The following is a 22,702-nucleotide window of genomic DNA, read 5'->3' as shown; positions in this document are numbered from 1 at the left end:
TGTTATTTATCAAAGCAGTGAAGGCTTATTACAATGTTAAAGGCTAATTTTATTCGGTATACAAGATTAGTAGATAATCTATAAAATTAATGTTTTCAGTTACGTAACCCATAGTTGACTAAACGTTACAACAGCCTCCCTTAAACTGAGAACTGTTTCACTACTTAAGGTACATAATTTTCAAATTGCCATTAAGGATAATCTATCAAGTTTTTGATGCAAACGTTTATACTCAAAATATTTTGTAGCTTATAATAACTGTCATTTTATTTGCTGCTTCTATAAACCAACTCTATTTTCAGTATATATTGACTTGGTTTATTTACATACAATCAAAAGACAATAGACTAGTAAAATTAAGTTGAAAATATATATTAAGAATTATTCACAATTATTCAGATGTAATGAAGTAACAGGGCCTATGTCAAACAAGCAACCAGTGGGTTATTTAAAAAACATTTTATCATGGTACTAAGTGTAAAACCATACTGTTAATTGCTATTTTCTAATAGATACAATTTTCTAAGTTTTCATGGTTTGTTGATTTATCAGCATATAACCATTAATTCATTTACATCAATGAATAATCATTAAACGAAACATTACTAAATACTGATCTTAATACATGTTCTTATCAAGAAAATGAATTTAATCTCTGGTGTAATACGCAAGTCAAGCATCTAATTAACTGTTCAACAGCCTAAATGAATAGTATTTTTAATGATTATAGGATACTAAGTAAGTCGATAGTCGAAGGCTGGTTACCTTACGTATTAGTAATTAACTTTCACACATATTCCTTTTTTAGAGGAAAGAAATAAATCTACATAATTTCTCATTTGAATTATGGATCAGGGGTTCAGCTCTTGAATTAGTTGATGTTTAAGCATTAGGAGCAAGTTCAAACTTTACTAAATCTCCTTTTGTTTGAATAACCATATGGAATCAATAGTTCATACAGAAACAATATAACTTAAAATTCAGTACCTAAATCTTTACATGGTATGTAACCTTAGTATTATAAGAGCCAACAATATACACCATCGTTATTGATTGATTATATGATTTTTACTAAATTACTATCTTGTTTTGAGTGGTTCGTTTTTTTGGTATCGTTGTTATTTTAAACAAATCTTGTCCTTTGAAAATTATCATCATTGACCTAAGAACAACAAAAAGTATTAGAAGACTATTATTTACTGTCTATTTTTATCATATAGACATTTCTTTAATCATACAATATTAGTGAGATAAATTATCTTGATTTGTCATAGTATACTTTTTTCAGTTAAGGGCTCTGGCTCAAGACTGGTAGGTCCTGGGTTCGAATCTCGAGGGTGCGGGATCGTGGATGCGCACTGATGAGGGGTCCCATAGTAAGACGAAACGGTCATCCAGTGCTTGTAGGTTTTCCATGGTGGTCTAGCTTCAATTGACTCATGATTTCAACTATGAAAATACTTTTTGAAATGTTGTAATAATTCTTATCTATTACTCTTTCGTATTAAACATTATCATAATACTTCGAGCTTGCTACAAGTATTTTATCCAATGGTATAACAATGAATTGCAGATTACAATAGAACGTACATATTATAAATGTTAGTTAGTTAAGTTTGTCTTTTTTGTTTATGGTTAAGAGACTAATAAGTGAAGTTCAAAAATAAAAAAAATTATTTTGAGAAGAATCATGGTTCTAAATGATTGTAATTGTCTTTTAATATTTTATAATCAATATATCGATTTTTCACTTGTTACCAAAGGAAATACTATAGATGAGATATCTTTCAAAAAATAAAATGAAAACGCATTAATCTTTGTAACTTAGATACTACTTTATGTTGTATGATATATTTTCATCAAAATTATCTAATAGAAAAATACTGATAAACTCTTAAAAAAATGTAGAATAATCAATCAATTCTAAGTGAATATCAATAAACGTTGTACTGAGTTAACAATTAATGTAAACACAGGTTCATATACTTACAAATTAAGTGATAGTTCTGAATTTATTTCATTAGATACTATCAAGAAATCTCATATCAAGACAAAACACCTATTCAATAATCTTTAAAATTTTATAATTTCTCAAGCGACCTCAATCGATAAAAAATATCATCCATAAATAATAAATACATTGAGATAATTATCAAAAGGGGTTTTGTGGAGGTTTCAGTATTTTCATAGTTGAAAGCATGAGTCAATTGAGACTGGTAGGTCCTGGGTTCGAATCTTGTGAGGCGAGATCATGGATGCGCAATGCTGAGGAGTCCCACAATAGGACGAAACGGCCGTCCAGTTCTTCCAGGTTTTCCTTGATGGTCTAACTTCAATTGACTCATACTTTCAACTATGAAAACATTGAGATTAATTATTTGTAGTATATTCTGATCTCTTCTTCACTTTCTATTTGTAGACAGATAAACATAGAAAATGTCTGAACATGTATTTCATGAAAATGTATTTCAAGATTAAATAATGTTAGTGATTTAGGGAAATGGAATTGATTCAATCAAACATTTCTCAATATAATTTAAAATAGTAGTTTAATTTCTATTATTTATGTACACATAAAAAGAAATAAAACTAGTATGAATAAAAAGAACAAGAGTCTCAAAGTGACATATTTTCATGAAGTATATATTTAATGGATTATTTTAAAAAGTATATGCAGATAGATAATAAAATGTAAAGAAAAACAAATAGTACTATTCACTTGGTATTGTTTGTTTGAATCTTCCCATTGATGTTTAGGACTGCAATTGATCAGTCACTTATTGGCACATGTGCATACTGTGCGAATTGTCTTGATATAGCCTTAATTCACAAGCATTATAAGCAAAGATAGATGGTGGCTAGTAGTGGAATCCAGGATGCGCGTTTCGCCCCATTTTGGACTCGTCAGCTGAATTTACCTGCATCTCAGAGTTGATGTTCACTCTGGGACTCGCACCTAGTACCTTTCACTTCAAACGCCATCTCGTTATCTACTCAGCTACTGGGTCCTACAAACAGTACTATGTTTTGGTCTACTGAGCATATAAAAGACAACTTTTCAGTCATTTGATTTATCAGATCTCTGCATGCGATACTCAATTAAACAATGAAGCAAGCCCACATGTATCGATTCATGTGGGTCAACCAGTTTTTATTAGTTTTCAACAAATAAACTTTGGTTTTTCCAGTTTATTAATAACAAAATGTTTTTTTAAAGATAATTTTTTTAAATTTTTCAAAGAGTATTATATAATTTCTTATCGACTTTATTAGTACATGATTTTTAATAATTATTGACTACAACCAAACTACCACTTAGATAAAGATTTTACAACAAAATAACTTTTACCATAGAACCATTAAAAAGTGTGGGACACTGAACATCTAGTACGTTCTAGTCTTAGTATCTTTATCCACTAGTAATAATAAGATTAAACTCCTCACTTTCAGTCTTTGGGAGGAACACAACACTTTGAAGCCATTGATTTGAAACTCACTCATTCATCTTTTGAACTTAATTGTTATGTTATGAAGTTAAACCGTTATCCAGCTGGATTACTGAAGTACTGTTTTACTTATCATTACGAAATTGGAATTTCAGTAAATTCGCTTCTAAATTGGTCATTAGTTTTCTCATGGTAATAATCAAGTATTACAGTTTTGTGAGAATTTTAATCTAATTTAAATAAACCGTTTTTATTAACTAACGTTCAGTGGTGAATTATTTGATAAATTAACTGAATAATAATTATGCAAAATTCCGATTAATTTTTATGACAATTTAGTATATTAATTTTAATAGTTGAGATCATGAGTCAATTGAAGCTAGACCACCATGGAAAACCTGGAAGCACTGATATTAATCAGCATATACTCACTAGTGACTGGCTCCCATATATATTTCCTGGAGTTCTAGTGAGAAGCAGTGACCAGTGGAGTTCAACCGGGTCTGTTGTGAGATAGTAACTCACTGAAGGTATTGAAGGATGTTTCGCTGAATTTCGTGGATCGGTTAAAGTTAGACATTAACACCGTTGAATGCCAACTCAGTGGTTCTAGAAGTCAGGCGCTCTTGGGCGAGACTGGTAGGTCCTGGGTTCGAATCTCACGAGGCGGGATCATAGATGCGCCCTAATGAAGAGTCCCACAATAGGACGAAACGGCCGTCTAGTGCTTCCAAGTTTTCAGTGGTGGTCTAGCTTCAATCGACTCATGATTTCAACTAATAAAATTACTATAATATCCAGAAAACCCCTTCTGAAACGAAGTATATATTTGTAGTTTGGAACAAAACTTCAACAGAATAAAGAATGATGGTGGTAAATTCGATATAGTCTGTTAATTAATTAAATGAAAATATGTCTCATTGTTATTTAGAAGATAAGAAAAGAAAGGAATAAACTAACTAACATTTCAAATAAACTTAACACATTTTGTAAACATATTTTATGTTCAAATGTGTATTATAACTTTTGGAGAAAACGAACAGACATTGACAGTGGTAACTAGATGTCAGCAAAAAATGAATTTGTTGTACAATTATCATTATTGATGAACTTCAGTTTAGCAGTTTACCGATGGTACTCGGTCCTTAAATCAATTTAAGAATACTTAATAACTATCATTAGACTAGTAAACTTATTAACATTTATGTACTAAATACTTGTAATCATCTGATAATTAAATAATTTGACAATCTGAAGTGAATATTTTAAAGTAATGTAATGTTAATTTAATAATTTGTGATGTCGAACTTACTGTACATGGTTTTATTAATTCTAAAGGAAGATAAAGTCATGACTGAATTGAATAAGTTAGAGTTAAGTGGTAGTTACTAATTACTTTCTTATTCCTTACTTATACCAATAACCTACAAAATGTGTTCAATGATGATACTATTTAAATGATTTATGTAATAACAATCAATGAGTAGTTTCACAGTGGCTGTATGTCGATCATATATAAGACATAAAAGAAATTAAGATTCTAATTATCGCACGTAATCGAACAGAATGAATAATTTTTCTCTAATCAAAAGCGTTGGATCATATTCAGTCAAAAATGCTCATACGCAGGATACATTTCTAAAATGTTACAATTTGAAAACAATTTACATGAAATAACTCCGCAAAAGTAAATGAACCATTGTTGACAAGATAACACGATTGAGCATTTGCGTAGTACAGAATTATAACGTGACCTTATCTGTATTTTATAGCTACTTTTTCGATTATTTCTTTAAGGAAACTCAAACCAGATTGACCAACAAAACTTTGAATTTATTTCAATTGCTGACTTTCATAAACATTATTTTTTATAATAACTAGAGAACCACTGAAAATCAAAGCTCATTTGATAAATATTTCCTCATAATTCAGAGTTTACTAGTAGTATTTATTATCACCATTCGGTTATTTAGTGATACACGACAAAGAACCTTAAAGAAATCTTTTCATCAGCACTAGACACGCTTCTGAAACTACTAGAACAATAGGTGGTATCAATTGTATGAAGAACAACACAAATATTAGTTCTGTTTGAAACTCCTTGAAGTTCTCGTACTGAAATATCTCATTTGTTGAATTTAGACCATTAATAACTGGTTGAATCATCCGTACTAAATAAGCTACTGACAAATTTATTTGACTTTAATACAATTATAGTGTCACTTGATAAAAGATCTGAATGACAAAATTCTTCACTGTTCTCCATTGGTAATCCATCTCGAAGCTAGCTGCTTGACATTCCAATGAGATTCAAACATTTCGACAGTAAGAAAAATATAATCAATAGGATGATCAGATTATAGAGAGAAACACGTAAATAAGTACTATCAGATCCTGACTCATTGTTCAAAAGGTGTTATGCTAGCTACTAAATTAGAACGTGAGGGTTCATTAATATTAAGTGTCAACCATTGACGAATTTAGTAAACGCTGATGAATTCCTTTTAAGGGTTTTCATTTGAAGTGAGTCTATGGGGAAAAGTGATTTTGCACTTGTGTTATTCTTTGCAAACTTCTCAATCGAACAACAACTTTCTACTTAATAATGATTAGCCTGGAGATGAAGTTCCTAATTTTAGTGGGAATTTATGACTGATAAAGTTTAAGCATGTCGAGAATAAGATAATCATTAACGATGACTAAGATTTTATTATAAAATTGATTTCACTGAATAATTTAAACGACAATTTCGCATTAATTTGTATTATGTAAATATTCTTTGACAATTATTGTTTCAATTACTGTTATCCAAATATTTATGCTAAATCGAACCATTTATTTACGTAGTCCAGCTGCCATCTGTTTCAATTATAATAAACATAAACCATATGTTATTCTGTAAAGTCTATTTTTATGATGGTTATCTGAAATATTTTATTGTCAAATAATACGAAGTAATCATTCAGTGAATGGATACAAATAAATTAACTCAAACCGAGTGTTCAAAGCTTATTTTTCTTCGAAGTCTATTGCTTAGGGGATTTGAGGTGACTTGCAGTTTCATTCTTGTTAAGCTACACTGTACGATTTGTGGGGTTTTATAATCTTTACAGTTTTAATCACGAACTGATTCCTTGTGGGAATAGGTCACTAGTCCCGATTGCTGAGGAGTCTCATACCAAGATCAAATAGATGACCAGTACTTCCTGGTTTTCAGTGGTGATCTAGTTAAGATCAGTTCGTTATTTAAACTATAAAATGAGTAACAGTGAAGGTAGACTCCAAATCGCAAGCTAACAAGTGAGTAATTGGGCCATTAACCAGAAAATATAGATAAATACATGAAATAAGTCAAAACGTACAGTTACACTTTAGTGAGCATGATTTAATCACAGTTTGACTTAGATCTATCATTATACATGAAGCTTCAATGAACAGTGAAGCAGCAGCCTCAACAGCAGTAGGTCTCAACACACAAAGGGAAAAGCAAGACTCTCCGATACAATACAATATGCACCAATCAAATTACATTTGACGGGGAAGCTTTGGGGGATGTGGGAACCTTTACATATCTGGGCAGCATCATTGATGAACACGGTGGATCTGATGCAGATGTGAGGGCGGGGATCGGCAAAGCAAGAGCAGCATATTTACAACTGATGAACATCCGGAACTCAAAACAATTGTCAACCAACACCAAGGTTAGAATTTTCAATACAAATGTGAAGACAGTTCTACTGTATGGGGCGGAGACGTGGAGAACTACGAAAGCCATTATCCAGAAGATACAGGTGTTTATTAACAGCTGTCTACGCAAGATACTTCGGATCCGATGGTCAGACACTATCAGCAACAAGTTACTGTGGGAGAGAACAAACCAGATTCCAGTGGAGGAAGAAATCAGGAAGAAGCGCTGGAAATGGATTGGGCACACTTTGAGGAAATCACCCAATTGTGTCACAAGACAAGCCCTCACATGGAATCCTGAAGGTCAGAGGAGAAGAGGAAGACCAAAGAACACATTACACCGAGAAATGGAGACAGACATGAGAAGAATGAACAAGAACTGGATAGAAATAGAAAAGGAAGCCCAAAACGGAGTGGGTTGGAGAATACTGGTCGGCGGTCTATGCTCCATTGGGAGTAACAGGAGTAAGTAAGAAGTAAGTAAGTAAGTTCAATGAACACATTATAGGAACTCAAATCAAAATCACTGACCATGATACTTTGTGTTCGTTTATTCAGTTCTATACCTTAGTATAGCTAAGATAAACTTATATAACAATATAACTATTAAGATTTTACTGAATAATTCCAACTTCATGATTGAATACTTTGTTTATGGTAGAGATGGTATGTCTGTGGCATGCTAAGGAACTGAAAAATAAACTTCCTATTTAGGTTCACTTCTTATAAGCCACATTCCAGAGAACAAGCAACCTTTAGAAATTAACACAGGTATAGTTATTAAAATAAAATGAATCTAATTAACAGTGAATATCAACTTATTTAAGTATGCTACCAACTTGTCATTAATCTCTAACTTGACGACTGGACCGCTTTTTTGAGTATGGTAGTGGGCATGTAATTGGGTGTGAATAAATGTGAAATATGCGAATTATTATACAATTTATAGGTGTAAATATGACGTCGTTTTCATCAAGTGGCAAGTATTCCTTTCTGAATATCAGTTAAGGCTGCCACTTTTTCTAAGTATAGAATAAGCTGCTTAAAGTCAGTATACAGTGTAATATTGTTAAATAAACAAATTAACTACGAAGTTTACTTTTGAGAATTAACAGTAGAAGTTTATCGTCCAGTTTTAAATTTTCAAACAACACATGTAGATGAACATGTTTTTAGATACAGGTTACATGTAAATTGACCGTTTACTGATTGATTAACATCAATTTCATGTTTGTTTGGTCTTTAGTATTGATCAAACTGACCAGGTTAAGCTGCATTGTGGTCAACCATCTAACATGAATCACACGTCTTATGAGTAAACTAACAATTTTTAATATGTGGGTTTTGTTGTTGCTGCTCAATAATGATAACAAAGATTTTCCATTGATGGATGGATACTATAGCGAATAAAATAGTATTCAAGAAATGGAATTTTAAATTAAGTATTCCTAGTTATTTCTCTAAAACTAAAGTGAATTAAAAGTAAAATGTTACAAACATACAAATCATCGGGACCTGTCAATGTGTGATTATTAAGCAACGATATCCTTCGAAGTTCTCTTCGTTCTAAACATTGTAAGACATTTTTCTACTAGAGATATAAATTTCGATATAATTTATAACTCTCTCCAGAGATTACTCCAGTCCTTACATGTCAAGCTAAACGATGACGGTCTTTGTCACTTTAAAAACTGATACTTCAGATTTTATGAACTGTGAATCATCGCATTTTAATTGACTCATATGAATCGGTTTTATTTCGATTTAGTAGTTTTCATAGTAGGTGTTAATTAAAACTTGGTCGTCTCACGTTTTCGTACTAACGATGTTAGTGATATGAATACAAATAATTAAAAAGAAGATATGGCTTATTTACTTACTGATTATTGAATCACAGTAAAATCAGAAATAGCATTTAATAAGTGCTATTCATTAATAGGTATATTTTTTGATGAACAACATAAAATATTCTCTTTTTGAACTAGGAATTTATACCTTAATTCATGCAAAAAATGTGGGATCTAAACAACCTAAGGTCATTATAATAGTACCCTCCATATACACTACTAAGAACGCTACTGAATATATACCCACTAAGTTTGCTATTGATCTCAGGCTGTTAGTTATGGACTAACAGACACTTTCACTTGTAAATTGCTTCATTATAAGTATTCCCGTTTTTAAGTTTTACAATCGGTATACCAAAGTTCAGACATGTAATAATTGATAATGATCAAAAGGAAGTTTTGTTTTGTCTACCAAAGATTATTCAAAATTAGCTTATTAATAAGCTTATGTAGAAATTTGTACAATTCACGTTTAAACGGTAACAAACAATAATCAACTACCTAGGAAACCTTATAAGGAAACCCACTTCCGTGTTCAAATGAATGGAGTGATACATTTTATTTCCTAATGCTTTCTCATTTGCAGAAAGCTTTAATTCAGTGTCGTTTTAAGATTGTTAGTGGTTCTTCCGTTTTGTAAGATAAAACGTTGATGCATCTTTTATTAATTATCAGAAGGGGTTTTGTGGAGATTTAGTATTTTTCATAGTAGAAAGCATGAGTCAATTGAAGCTAAACCACAATGGAAAACCTGGAAACACTGAACGGCCGTTTCGTCCTATTATGGGACTCCTCAGCAGTATATCTGGGTATATCTAGGAGTATATCTAGGAGCTATAGTGAGAAGCAGTGACCAGTGGAGTTCAAAACCACGTCTGTTGTGAGATAGGAACTCACTGAAGACCATTGGTGAATGGTTGCTCAACTTCGTGGATCAGTTGAAGTTAGACATTAACACCGCTGGATACCAGTGCAGTGGTCTATTGGTTAAGGGCCTCGGCTCGAGACTGGAATGTCCCGGGTTCGAACCTCGCGAGAGCGGGTTCGTGGGTGCGCACTGCTGAGGAGTCCCATAATGGGACGAAACGGCATCTTTTATTGTTTTTTATTTACCGATAAATTATTGCGTTTAAAATCTTTGAAACCAACATTTATTTGAAAGCCAATTCATTGCAAGATACTAAACCACTTTTACTTTCTATCGATGGCGATAACTTTTGCTACTCTTCTAAATTAGTTCAGAATAGAGGACAGTCTAGCATTAAAGTCGTGTAGAGCAGTAAAGTCTCTGTACGAGTTTTTATTGTATTGCTCTACGATGATTGGTTAGATTAAGTGTTCATTTTGAATATTGTCTCACATTCCTTAAAAATAGTAGTTCGTCTTTTTCATACTTACATTGAATTTAATATGAGAAAACAAATATTCATCAGAATTTACCTATATAATCAGATATTTGACTATCGATTATTGTTGTTGTTCGGTACTAATGGATTGCTGTTAGATGTGCAATCCACGATTTAAACTTCAATCTATTCAGAACCTATCATCTAGATATACTTGAATCTCAATGTTGATCCTGACATTGGGACTCAAACCCAGTACATTTAGATTCGTACATCAGCGCGTTATCCATTCACTTACTGAGACTTTGTCACAATATGTCAGTATCAAAGAGATCTACCTACATTGCATGTATGCTAAACAAGACATTAAAATTAAGTCCAAAATACCAATAAAGAGATCATTTAAACCATTACTAATAATGACATATTTTATTAGTGCGAACAATCCTAAATTTGTAGATAGTAGACATTCTCTACTAGCTATCAACTAGATATCGAAGAAAATTCCAGTTATTTTCATAACAAATATAAACAATAAAGTAAGGAGAAAATGGGTTATTTATTGAAACCAATAGTGATTAGTTAAAGCTACTATTGTTTTTGAAAAAAATTTATTATGATTAGAGTAAAAGGGTTGTCCCTAATAAAATTTGTATTAATACCTTTTTACAGAAATTTAATCAGAATATTTTATGGTCACTGTGATAAATCTTCTGACTGGACTCTTGATCCAGTTTCCTCAGCTGTTCTAATAACCCCCAGACTAAATCTACACGACAGAAAAGACGCGAAATATGGAAAGAACGCTTTACTCGAAGGTTAGTCTATGTGCAGAAAATTTAGGGTATTTATAACATTTTAGACGACCTTTGGTTTCTAGGACCTTTCTAGTGATGGTAGCAGGATAGGTAATCATCTAGTCAGAAGTGTGGCACGTGACCCTTCACATTCTAGATGTTTCTGAGAAACTTCTGCTCAATGCTGATTGGAGAAAATGTTTCCTAGCGTTTTTAGGTCCCCTTTGGGCTTTTTCCGAGGAGATTTCCAGGTGTCCCCAACACAGTGAGACTATTCATTCAAACTGTTGACTGGTTAATTAACTGATCGACGAAAATTAAGGTAGGGAGTTTTGGTAAAATAAGTGAAAAGTTTTAGCTTATAGTATGCTGTTAACTTGATTGGTTCCAAGTTTCAAAGTGTAGTTTTGAAAATCCAGATTTTGCAACATCCAGGACCATATTGATAGAACTAATCATTATCGTTTTCCTCTGGATATTTTTTGGGATATCTATTAATTTAGATAGTTTTTTCAATGCGTAAGAGTTTTTTTGATCTTCATTGAACTTAGTTTAAATGTGTCATCAAAATATTAAGCTGTAAGTGCAACAATTCTCATTGAATTAAGAATAGTTTCAGACTGGAAGGAAATCCATGAAGCAATGCTTTTCCACGCCTTTGTATTCATTTTCTTCACTAGTGACCATATTTTGAATTTCACTAGATTATTTTATAATAGATTCAAATGAAAGCTAATGAAACTAATTGTAAACGTTACTGATCAATGATCTTAGTTTAAGTTTAATGATTTATTAGCTTGTTTTATGAATATGTATTGTACCTGGTTAATACTTTGCACTCATTTATCTATCACATACAATATTATGAAACATTTTACTCTGAACGATTGATAGGAAATATATCTCTTGTAAAACATATAAGCATTAGTATCAAAATAGTTACGGGCTAGGTGAAATTATATAGGTGTTATTAATTAATTTATTCATTATTACTTTTCTCGGTGATGTGAACAACGACATGAAAAAAGATGAATAGCGTATTACTTTTTCTTCCAAAACAGTCTTCACAAGTTATTTATGATAAGTAGTGTTATTAAGAAAATTCCATCTGGAGCATATCTAAGGTTGCTAATGGCCTCAAGCCTAAGTAAAAGACGAGAGTTGAGTGTAAAGTTTGCAACCCCACCTCTTATAAAGAAGCAATACCACAGAACGTTAACTAGTAGCACTAGAAAAATAACAAGTACGCAAATTAGAAGTAAAAACTTATGAAAACGTTTCATATCATGGTGATGAATTCTCTGTTTGTTTTATAAATGATTCGCAAATTATTTTTACCCACACTGTGACTTTGTGTATTGCAATGTCAAGTATATATTATGTATAAAGAAAATTTGAAATAGAAGACGATGATTGATTGCAAATTTTAAGGTTCTTTTTCAAAGAAATCTCATAAAACGTTTCCAGTGATCTAAATGTAAATGTGACCATCACTTTACTTAACATATGATTTTGTGAAATGATCTGTATATGTTGTCCAACTATTTATAGAAGTTGAAAAGATTCTAGTTTTAATCCAAAGAATGTTTTTCTTTTGGAAAAATAAGTAATGGCTATGTTTCGCAACAATAGTGTAAAATGGAACGAGCAGATGCTCAGCAAACTCATTCTTTGGCTAGCAGACCGATATCCTACCTACTCCGCCAGTGACACAAGGTGAAAAACACATACTCCGCTTTTTCTATCCGTGACTATATTTCGTCGAATATCAACACATCAGGACTCATGAAAGTTCTAAGAATTGGTTGGTGTGCACACTTATTTATCCTCCTATTGTTGGTCCAGGCGTTAAAATAGACCAGTCTTAATGCAACATTTTGCATTTCGAGGGAGAGAAAATTATTCCAAAAATGCCTCCAATGTTGCTTAACGTGGCTGGAAGACTGTGGGCTTTGTCAGCATCTTCATCAAACAGCACTATATCATCTGCCCATTGGAAGTCAAAATGTAAACCCCCTAGTAGCGAATTGACACATAAAGTAAGACGATGAGAGCATTATCTCTGAAAGGATGTTTATGACAGATTTAAGTAAGAAAGAAGAGAGTAGGGAACCCTGAAGAACTCCTCTTGAGGTTAGCAATTTTGATAACAGTTTCCATACGCTTTAACCCGACCACTAGTGTCAGAAAAAATGTTTGTACAAACTTAACTTTATGCTTTGGTTCGCCTTTAAATGATAGACACTCTCAGAGAAAATCTCGACCAACAAAGTTGAATACTGCCTTAATGTCAAGGAGTACAATTCTAGTCTGGCGCCGAGTAGTATATCTATGATCCAGGACCTATCAGGGGGCGAATATCTGGTAGGTATGTTCAAGTCCAGGTTTGAAACCAACTTGGCTGTTAGTTATGTGTTATTTGACACATTTTCCTAATCTGTCTTTTTTATCTGTTGCTTTCGAATTCGTAACCATTTATTTTATCATGGGTTTTATCTATTTTACTTGCTTTGTCATCCTATCTACCATTATTTCCTAATTTTAGGCACGTAGAAATGGACAAATTCTCATGAAACGTATTTATTATCATGGTAAATTTTCTAATTCACTTCCCGATCTGTCAAAGTGTCCTGTATATGAATGTAATGTAAGTGGCAATGGAGACAATATCCAGCAAGCCGATTTAGTCGTTTTTGAAAGTAATCCAGGACTTACTGACTTAAACAAACCGAGGAATCAATCTTGGCTGATTTATCATATTGAATCTCCACGACATTATTCATTCGCTATGCCCAAAAACTTGGTTAGTCATGAATTTATACAGTTTCATGTCTGTTCATTAAATTGTAATTCGACCATTACTTGGTGAATAGATTTTCACCATATATATTCCCCATAGACTAATTCAATTAAAGTCATTTTATTTATTTACATTCACTTGATGTGATAACATAAACCAGTGTTTATTGCTAGGATTATCGTGTGTTTACTGAAAATCATCTTATGAACTGATAATTATGAGTCAGTGTTTCGGATTCATATACTAACTATCTGTTTCCACTGACAGAATAATATTTGTTTTCTTAAAATTTCAAATTTTAAAGCAAAATTAAATTTCTGATATTATTACTTTATCAGCTTGATTGGTATCATGAAATTTATTTATTGATCTGAATAGCTAAATATGTGCATAGAGTCATAGTCAGAAAAAAAGAATCATGAATCTGAAACACAATGTTTACTTAAAATTTAGATTATTCTCATTAGTGAACACCAATAATTGTTTATTTATTTCCTTTATGTGACCTTTTCGTTAGCATCATAAGTGATTCATCAAATAAGATCTTAACATATATCTAAAAATACTTGAATAGATAAAGTATCATATAAAGTATTCATTAACTCCTTTGATAATACATTTCCAATAAATGAACTAACAAAACTCTTCAACATCATCGAATCACATTACCTGTATGCCATATTTTAATTCTACCAAAGTTAACAAAGGAATTGTTAAGTCTTCTTGCTTTTTTTACCGTCTTTAATCTTTCAATCTTCGAAAAGAAATTGGGATATCTTTTTCGTTTGCATATTATCTCTGTATTATGTATTATATTTTCTATCTGATTAAAAATGAAAAAAAACTGGTATTTATGGCTGGGACACATTGAATATCGAATTTCCTATTTCATTTAATTTGTCATATGTCATAATGTTCTAATCCATTGTTTTACTCCTCGACTGGATTAATTTCTTCAGTTAAGGTTACCCGACTGATGTTTTAGAGTTCCAATTCAACTTTATTACTATTAGTCTTTTCACCTTATGCTATTAATAATTATTAAACCGATATCAATTGCTTAATTCTATTTTTAGGATGAACACTTGTTTACAAACCAACTGAAAAACAGAGTTCTATACTATATTTAGTAAACTCTTGTTTCATAAGCTCTGAGAAAATATGAGACGATTACAGTGAAACTGGTGTTTACAGATTATAACAGTGGTTCAATCCTATATAAAAGTAGTCCACAGAATTTGTTACTTTTTTCAGTAAATGTGAATTACCTCAATGTATATTTGATCAGGGGACAACATGATGTAACGCATTTTCAAAATTGTATACCATAACCTTGGTAAAAGTATGAATTAGAAAATAGTAAAAATAGTCTCTGTAACCCCCTGTACTAACAAAACAGACATGTTAAAATAATTCAGTGATGTTAAATATTTTCTCATCTGAAAGAAATCAAAGCTCTAAAAAATTTAGTTAAATTACTTTTGTTCATTAAAACATATAACTGTAAAACTGACAAGGTTATTTAGTTGCTACCTTAAAAAAGTATTTGTGTATAAATTGTTGTGAATAATATCAATAAAGTAATGTGTACAAAAATGAGGTAAAGAATATTAGTTGTGGTATCTCATAACGTAAATGTATGGTAAATAGCTTTTATTCATATAATTTTATATGACCCTTAGAAATTTTATTGATATCTTATTGCATTATTGATACTAGTCATATTGAGGGGTACTTTAAACTATCTCTTCTTATATTTATACCCTAATCATCATGGTATTTCAACAAAATAAAATCATTTTTAAATTTTGCTTACAGATTAATTTCACCGCTACATATGCAGTGGATTCAACTATAGTTACACCATATTATAAGTATGTACGATTTTCGGATGTTCAACCAAGAAGTTTAAACAATTTAATTCAACCTGATAAAGATTTTTCTATTGGTAAAACTAAAATGATTGCATGGTTTGTAAGTAATTGTGTTGGAAGTAGTCCAAGAATGCAATATGCTAAAGAATTAATGAAATATATCAAGGTAAGAAATGTTAATAATAATAGAATCTGAAATAATTTCCTTTGTTTTATACAACTACTGTATTGATAATATTTGTTACTATGTGAATTTATTATATAAGTGAAAACACAAATCTAATCATATTGGTAATTGATTTTGTTTTAAAATTAATAATAAAATTTGAAAGGCTCGTTTAGTTATAAATAATATCGGAACGAATATTGATTTAACTTTGTGTTTTCACTTCTATATAAAAACTAGGTCTCATAAACAGTTAAAACATATTAGGTTACGGTTAATCAATATTTGAGACTATCATTGAGAAAAATTAAAGTATACGTGAAAAAACTTGCATAAGTGATGAATAACAGTTAGTCATTATTTTATGATTGTCAAAGTTCAATTTGATTATTAATGTATTTAAAAAACGTATCACCAAAATTAGTAAGTAGACAAAATCCGACTCACACGTCCCCGTCGTGCCTCCCGGATCATGGGACTGTTTCCATGAACTAACGTGAGTGGTAGGAATCGGCCTAATCAACCACTCTACCAATACCCAAAAAACGATTACGAATACTACAAGGAGTCATTGCATAACTATTGAGGGTTCAAAAAGAGAGGTAAAATAAAAAAGAGTCTGCCCAAATAAAAACAAAAACAAAAAAGACAAAAAGAGGGTTCTGTGTGAGTGTTATGTAATAGTTCTAAGTGACATTGCAGAAACAGCTATCCCACCCCGGCATTTGTGTCTTGCTGTAGCACTCTTCACCAGAAGGGCCTACCAGGCTTCACCATTCTATATGGCTGGAAGGGGTACTAAGTAGACAATTTGACTGGAGAGATATGAGAACTTGGAAATTCAAAGTTTCAAGTGAATTCTGCTGTGAAGGTAACTTTCACCATGAACTGATGTCAGTTGAAAAAGCTCTGAAAATTAGGAAGCATTTAGTTGGTGTTTCATAATGGATATTCAGGGATTCTTCAACTAACATTCATTCGTAACAAAATGTTTTTAAAATATTCCCAAAAATCTTGACAAAAATAAGCCAAATAGTTCTTAAGTTAAATAGTTATCTGAAAAACGGGTATTGTCTAAATAAAGCCATCGATAGATGTAAGTGTATCCCATCACTTATAATGACGATGAGGATAATTGTATCATTTGTAAGATAAATTTATTCCTGAAGAATTTACTTCAACAATAAGCAACTATCATGTGCCTTTTCTGTATCTTGATGGTTATATTTTGTGCTATCTGAATCATCACATAACGTTGAATAAATTATATCTACAACACATTTTTCCTAAATAGAGTATGCTCATGACAAAATTAATGGTTTAATTATGTTTTATTTTAGAAGTAATTCAGATCGAATACTAATGGGGATAAGGATACAGATCTAACACAGTTATTTACTACTAAGCAAACAGCAATATAACCAAACTTCAACGATACTCAACAACACATACAGAATCTCACGAGCTGATAATATAAAATAAACTTTTCATTAAGAATAAGCTAAATTAGTTTGATTTGACTCTAGCTGAAAATAATTAACTCATAAATGTTTGAGTAGGATCATTGTATAGGTTCTGAATTTAGGTATGCAAATAGAATATTTGGTAAACATGTTATGCAGCGAATAAACTGAAAGTAAATAAGAATGTTAGGTAAATAGTAAAACATCATAGATAAGATATGAAAATTCAGTTTGTGTTTGTTGATGTTGTGTTATATGAAGTCGATACTTTAATTACAAACTTTTCGTTGTCGTTTTAGACAACATCGAAAGCTTCTACTTCAAGAAGTTAGGCTATAATCCTTATTGTCTGAAAAGTTTTATGTTTGGTAAATTAGCCACTGAAAAATAATCAGTACGTGTGACAATCTAATTATTGATTATATTGGTCTATTTAATAGCGTTCACAGTCCATGCAAATGATCAACGCTTTTTCTAATAAATATAACTTTTGTATCAGTTTGTACTATTTCTTTAAAAATAAACAATAGCATTGTGTCTATGATTACATTTGTGGTTGTAAACGTCCTTGTACATTCCATCGTGTACATTTTGTCATTTGTATAGAAAATAACGATCTTTAGATAATCTATTTGAATGATGATACTAAAATAAGCAACTTTAAGTAGTAAAAGAAATAATTCGTCAGTTCTTCAAATTAATGGGAAAGACACAACAATTAATTGTTTCTTGTTTATGGGTTTTAATTAGGACTGAACAATTTAGCAAGTTACTTGTTCAGTATATAATCATATCTTAATGTAGAGATGTAACTATCATCTTGAAGTGGTGTTTCTAGATAAGATGTATAAACTATAACTGTTTTGGATGCATTCCATATACATTGTGACTGTTTTGTCAAACTATTGTCACTAGGATTATAATAATTTTTTACCATATAATACTCACTCTTAAAAAGAAGTTATTTTAATGAGTATAATTAAGAATCGTCAACTCAAGTATTCTCTGCTAATTTTATAGGTCAACTACTAATAGAGGCTTCTTTATCGTATTTTTTTCTTGTTGTACAACATTTGTTTGACAGAGTAAATCTCTTATTGTATTTCAAATCGTATCAAACACCAATAGATAATCCGATTGATAAAAATTTATATAGCAAGACCCCTACAACCAATTTCGATTATGGTTAAACTTTGATTAAGCCCTTTTACTAACTTACTTAACGGACTATGTTACTTGAACAGAAACAATTCGCATATTTCTTTTTACTATCATAATCACTATGTTGTCTGTATAAACATGTATGCTTGATCACATGACAGAGTCTAGCTGAAAGGTTGGTAGCCTAAATGTCGCTCGATGAATCTTACTCTTTCTCATATATATATACTCGAATCCTATTATTAACCTTTACCTTTCCTATCTGCGCGTTGATTCGATTTGACTATAAATTCGCCTCTGCTTCAAATTCGCACGATGTATTTATAGCTTTGTTATTTGTGCCATCTTCTTATAAACTGTAGTTGCCGCATTTTATTGCCTTCTGATTTCAAACACCGTTGCGATTTATATAGTAACGGTTATCAAGGTGATTGATTAACGAAGCTAAGCTGCTACAAGTACTATAAGTCAGTTTTTAAAAAATATCATTAACTCATTGTAAACTATTAAGCATTAATTGTTATGTATTATATTATTATCTCTTTAATGTTATTTTTTTTAAATAGGTTGATATGTATGGTGGATGTGGAAATCTAAATTGTGATAGACATGATAGCAAGTGTTTTGAATTATTGAAAAATGATTATAAATTCTATCTCAGTTTTGAGAATAGTATATGTCAAGATTATATTACTGAAAAGTTCTTTCTAAATGCTCTTAAGTAAGACATTTTTTAAAAATTGTAAATACAAATATTATTTACTTAAATTCACTTAGTATTGTTTGTTTGAATCTTTCCATTGATGTTTAGGACTGCAACTGGTCAGTCTCTAATTGGCATATGTGCAATTCACAAAGTCTCAGAGTGAACATCAACTCTGGGATGCAGGTACATCCAGCTGACGAGTCCCAAATAGGACGAAACGCGCGTCCTGGATTCCACTGCTAGTCACTATCCATATTATTTATTTAGTTTTAATATGAATGTTCAAGAAAGTTTGTCAAATTGTTTTAGTTAATATTTAAAACTTTCCTGCCTTTTGATTTGGGAACATTTTCGGCTTGTAGAAAACTAACAGTTATCATGAAAATTGATTGAGTTTATTAACATTTTCAAGATTTATGAACTGTGAAAATTTTTTTATAATAACTAGACATAAGTTAGTACCATCAGCATTTTCAGATGCAAGCAATAGTGTTAATTGTCTTTTTAGAAAGAGCGAATCACTGTTGTAACATTACGAATAGTATTCTAGAATTCTAAAAACTATTTTAAACATTAGTTCTGTGGTGAATGAAAATTCATTTGGGGACTGGTAGTCAAAATTGTTATTCCACTATACATTTATACTGTTATTTCATTATCATTATATGTGTTACTGCTAGCTGGTCACAGGTGCTTTCAAAAGAACTGTGTTCTTCATCTATTGTCATATTGATGTAAAGTCTAATAAACCAAATCCGTCAAAAATATTATAACGACAATCTTCCTGTAGTTGGTTCCCTTGACAAATTTAAATAAAGGAAGAACGGTGTTAGTTACAAAATATCATGAATTCACTGTATTTTGTTGAATTCTCTTGAACTGCGTACAACCTAATGAGTTTGATTACCTTAAACTATTAACATAATTTTACATTTGATAAATGGATTGTCCAATAGTAAGTAACAAGGTATACACAAAGTGAATGTAGTTAGGAATTAATTTCTAAAAGGCTTTTATTGATAGTAGATGTTATAGAATATATTAAAATAATGCTCATCAAGTAGCTCAATGAAAGTCTAAGAGGTTTAGAAAGAAAAGACATATTAGCTAAAGTCACTATTTTGTCACTGTGATAAAATAAATAAAACAATCGAGACAAGAGGTCGAAATTATTTGATTATCGAGGCAGATTAAGGTCAACCAATGACCCATATTAAACACAAAGACTAGATTTAGGCCTTTTAGTTCCTATGGATCTCTTAAATTTTAATTATATGGAATCAGATCCCTTACGGATTATTTTGAATGTCTTCATTAAATTCACTTAAAGTCCGGTCTCCATTTAATGTCATATTATAGGACTTCAGGTAGCATTTGGTTATCGAAGGCATAGTTTCTTTCGAGAATGTTTGACGAATCGTGCGGATGACCGCACTTTTGCCTTTCCAAAGTACATCCTCCTGCAAGTACATATGAATTGATATAAGCGTTTAGAGAAGACGTTTGGCAGGTAATTGTTTGCCATCATTTGTGGTATTGAGAATAGCTTTATATACGATGAAGACAATTTAGCGTCAGAAAATATTTTTCTGAAGCCACCTCCAGTTCTTGACTTATTTGATTTTGTGATTCGATCAACATTTTGTATCAGTTGACTAAAAAGATATTTCTTTCCTTCCTTGTAAATCCCAAATATTCTACGGTGTTCAGTAATATATTCCTCAGTAAGTGCTTCAAGGTTTTCATTTCCTCGAAGACATAATAATTGAACATCCTTTATGTAACTTTTCTGGCTTTGTGATACAGCGTTTTTACCAACCGATACGTATAACTGACTAGGCAAACGTTGTGAGTTAAGATATTGGCCACTCCATGCTCTTTTTCCGACACATGAATATTTAATAGGTTCCGTCATTTCTTTCATAGACATCTGGATCTAAGGAACAGATCTTTTACTTTCTTTTATGTCCCATTGTGAATTTTATGTTGGAATAGACTTAGTTGAAAGTTTCAAGTGTCTTATTAACATGATTTATGAGTTACACAACATGAAAGTATAGTCAGTTGAGCTTACATTCAGTATAGTTTCGTGAATAGCGAACAATACTGTTTTTCCTTTATTCACATATCTAGAACTCTCGCGTTATAGAAAATGTGTTATCGAAATAAAAGCTTTTAAAGTTAACAGAAATAAAGTTATGAAATAGATCATACTGAGTTATGACTTTAATTTACTGGTATAAATGAGTACTGAATACATTTAAAATTCATTTGTGAAGATCATTGACATTTTTAACGTGTCAATTTACATTGTAGTTTAGTTTAAAGAAATTGCATGGTATCTTTAGATGACTATTTACAATCTCAATCTCAACAAATCTTCTTGTCAAAAAGAAGGAAAAATCATATCTCATCGAATGGCTATATATTTTGAGATGAATATATTTTGATGAAGTAACTATCAAGTAAATACTAAAAAAAAATTCATTGAATGTTGTTTCACATACACGTTACTCATCCAAACGGTTTTATATCCCAATTACTAGAAAATTAATTACGTAGATTACATTAAACTATACCAAACTCTATGCGTTAATAGTTGTGATGCAAGTAATTATGATGATCGCCTGTAACTAAACTGTACTCTAGCGACCCTTTGTATTTCAAATATTCTAATAAATAGTTATTATAGACTTATAAGTCTGAAGTGATCAGGAGTGTAATTGGTTTATCAGAGCGCTTGTCCAATAAAACTCATTTTACAATTAAATTTCCCAAACCACTAATAGTTTACGCTACTTTATGATGGAGTAATTAATAACTCCTATAATATATTGTATTTTAGGAATAACGTGGTACCAATCGTAATGGGTGGATCGAAATCAGACTATGTAAGATCAGCTCCATCAAATTCTTTTATTCATGTAGATGATTTTACTTCGGTCAAACAATTATCGGATTACTTGTACTATCTAGACAGAAATAAAACTGCTTATAATGAATACTTCAAATGGCATAATCATGGAACAGTTGATTTTAATACTTTCTCTGATTGTCGACTATGTATGCTGGCTCATGAAATCGATAATATGGAAAGATCTTATTGGTATGAAGATGTAGATCAATGGAGAATGAGTAGTTGTGAAAATCGTAAATTTCCGACTATTTAATAACCTAGTAAAACAAGTACAGTTGTAAATGTTGATTTGATTTATTTTTTATATTTTCGTTAAGTTTCTTTTCTGTAGGAAAATTATGAATGAACAGACGATTTTGTAAAGCATCTCCACAGATAATCCTAGTTTTACATGACATTTTTACTGCATAATTGAATTGTTCATGAGATTACTATCTTTATGATTTTAATTATCCACTTTCATTATTGTCAAAATTTAGGTACTTTTGTTAT

General features: G+C 31.1%; 1 protein-coding gene across 1 annotated transcript; it reads left to right on the top strand.

Moving 5' to 3' along the window:
* Nucleotides 1-13,692: 13,692 nt before the first annotated feature.
* Smp_154410 (putative alpha(1,3)fucosyltransferase) lies at nucleotides 13,693-22,463 on the top strand (the record flags this gene model as incomplete). The annotated part of the gene is made up of 4 exons (XM_018793891.1): nucleotides 13,693-13,926; nucleotides 15,742-15,963; nucleotides 19,154-19,308; nucleotides 22,139-22,463. 4 exons carry the CDS (start codon nucleotides 13,693-13,695, stop codon nucleotides 22,461-22,463), a joined length of 936 nt encoding a protein of 311 aa, XP_018648358.1.
* Nucleotides 22,464-22,702: the final 239 nt, after the last annotated feature.

This window comes from Schistosoma mansoni, chromosome 1, assembly GCF_000237925.1.
Source record: "Schistosoma mansoni strain Puerto Rico chromosome 1, complete genome".
NCBI classification, from domain to species: Eukaryota; Metazoa; Platyhelminthes; class Trematoda; order Strigeidida; family Schistosomatidae; genus Schistosoma; species Schistosoma mansoni.
The sequence above is the reverse complement of the archived record's forward strand: the minus strand, read 5'-3'. Positions and strand labels throughout refer to the sequence as shown.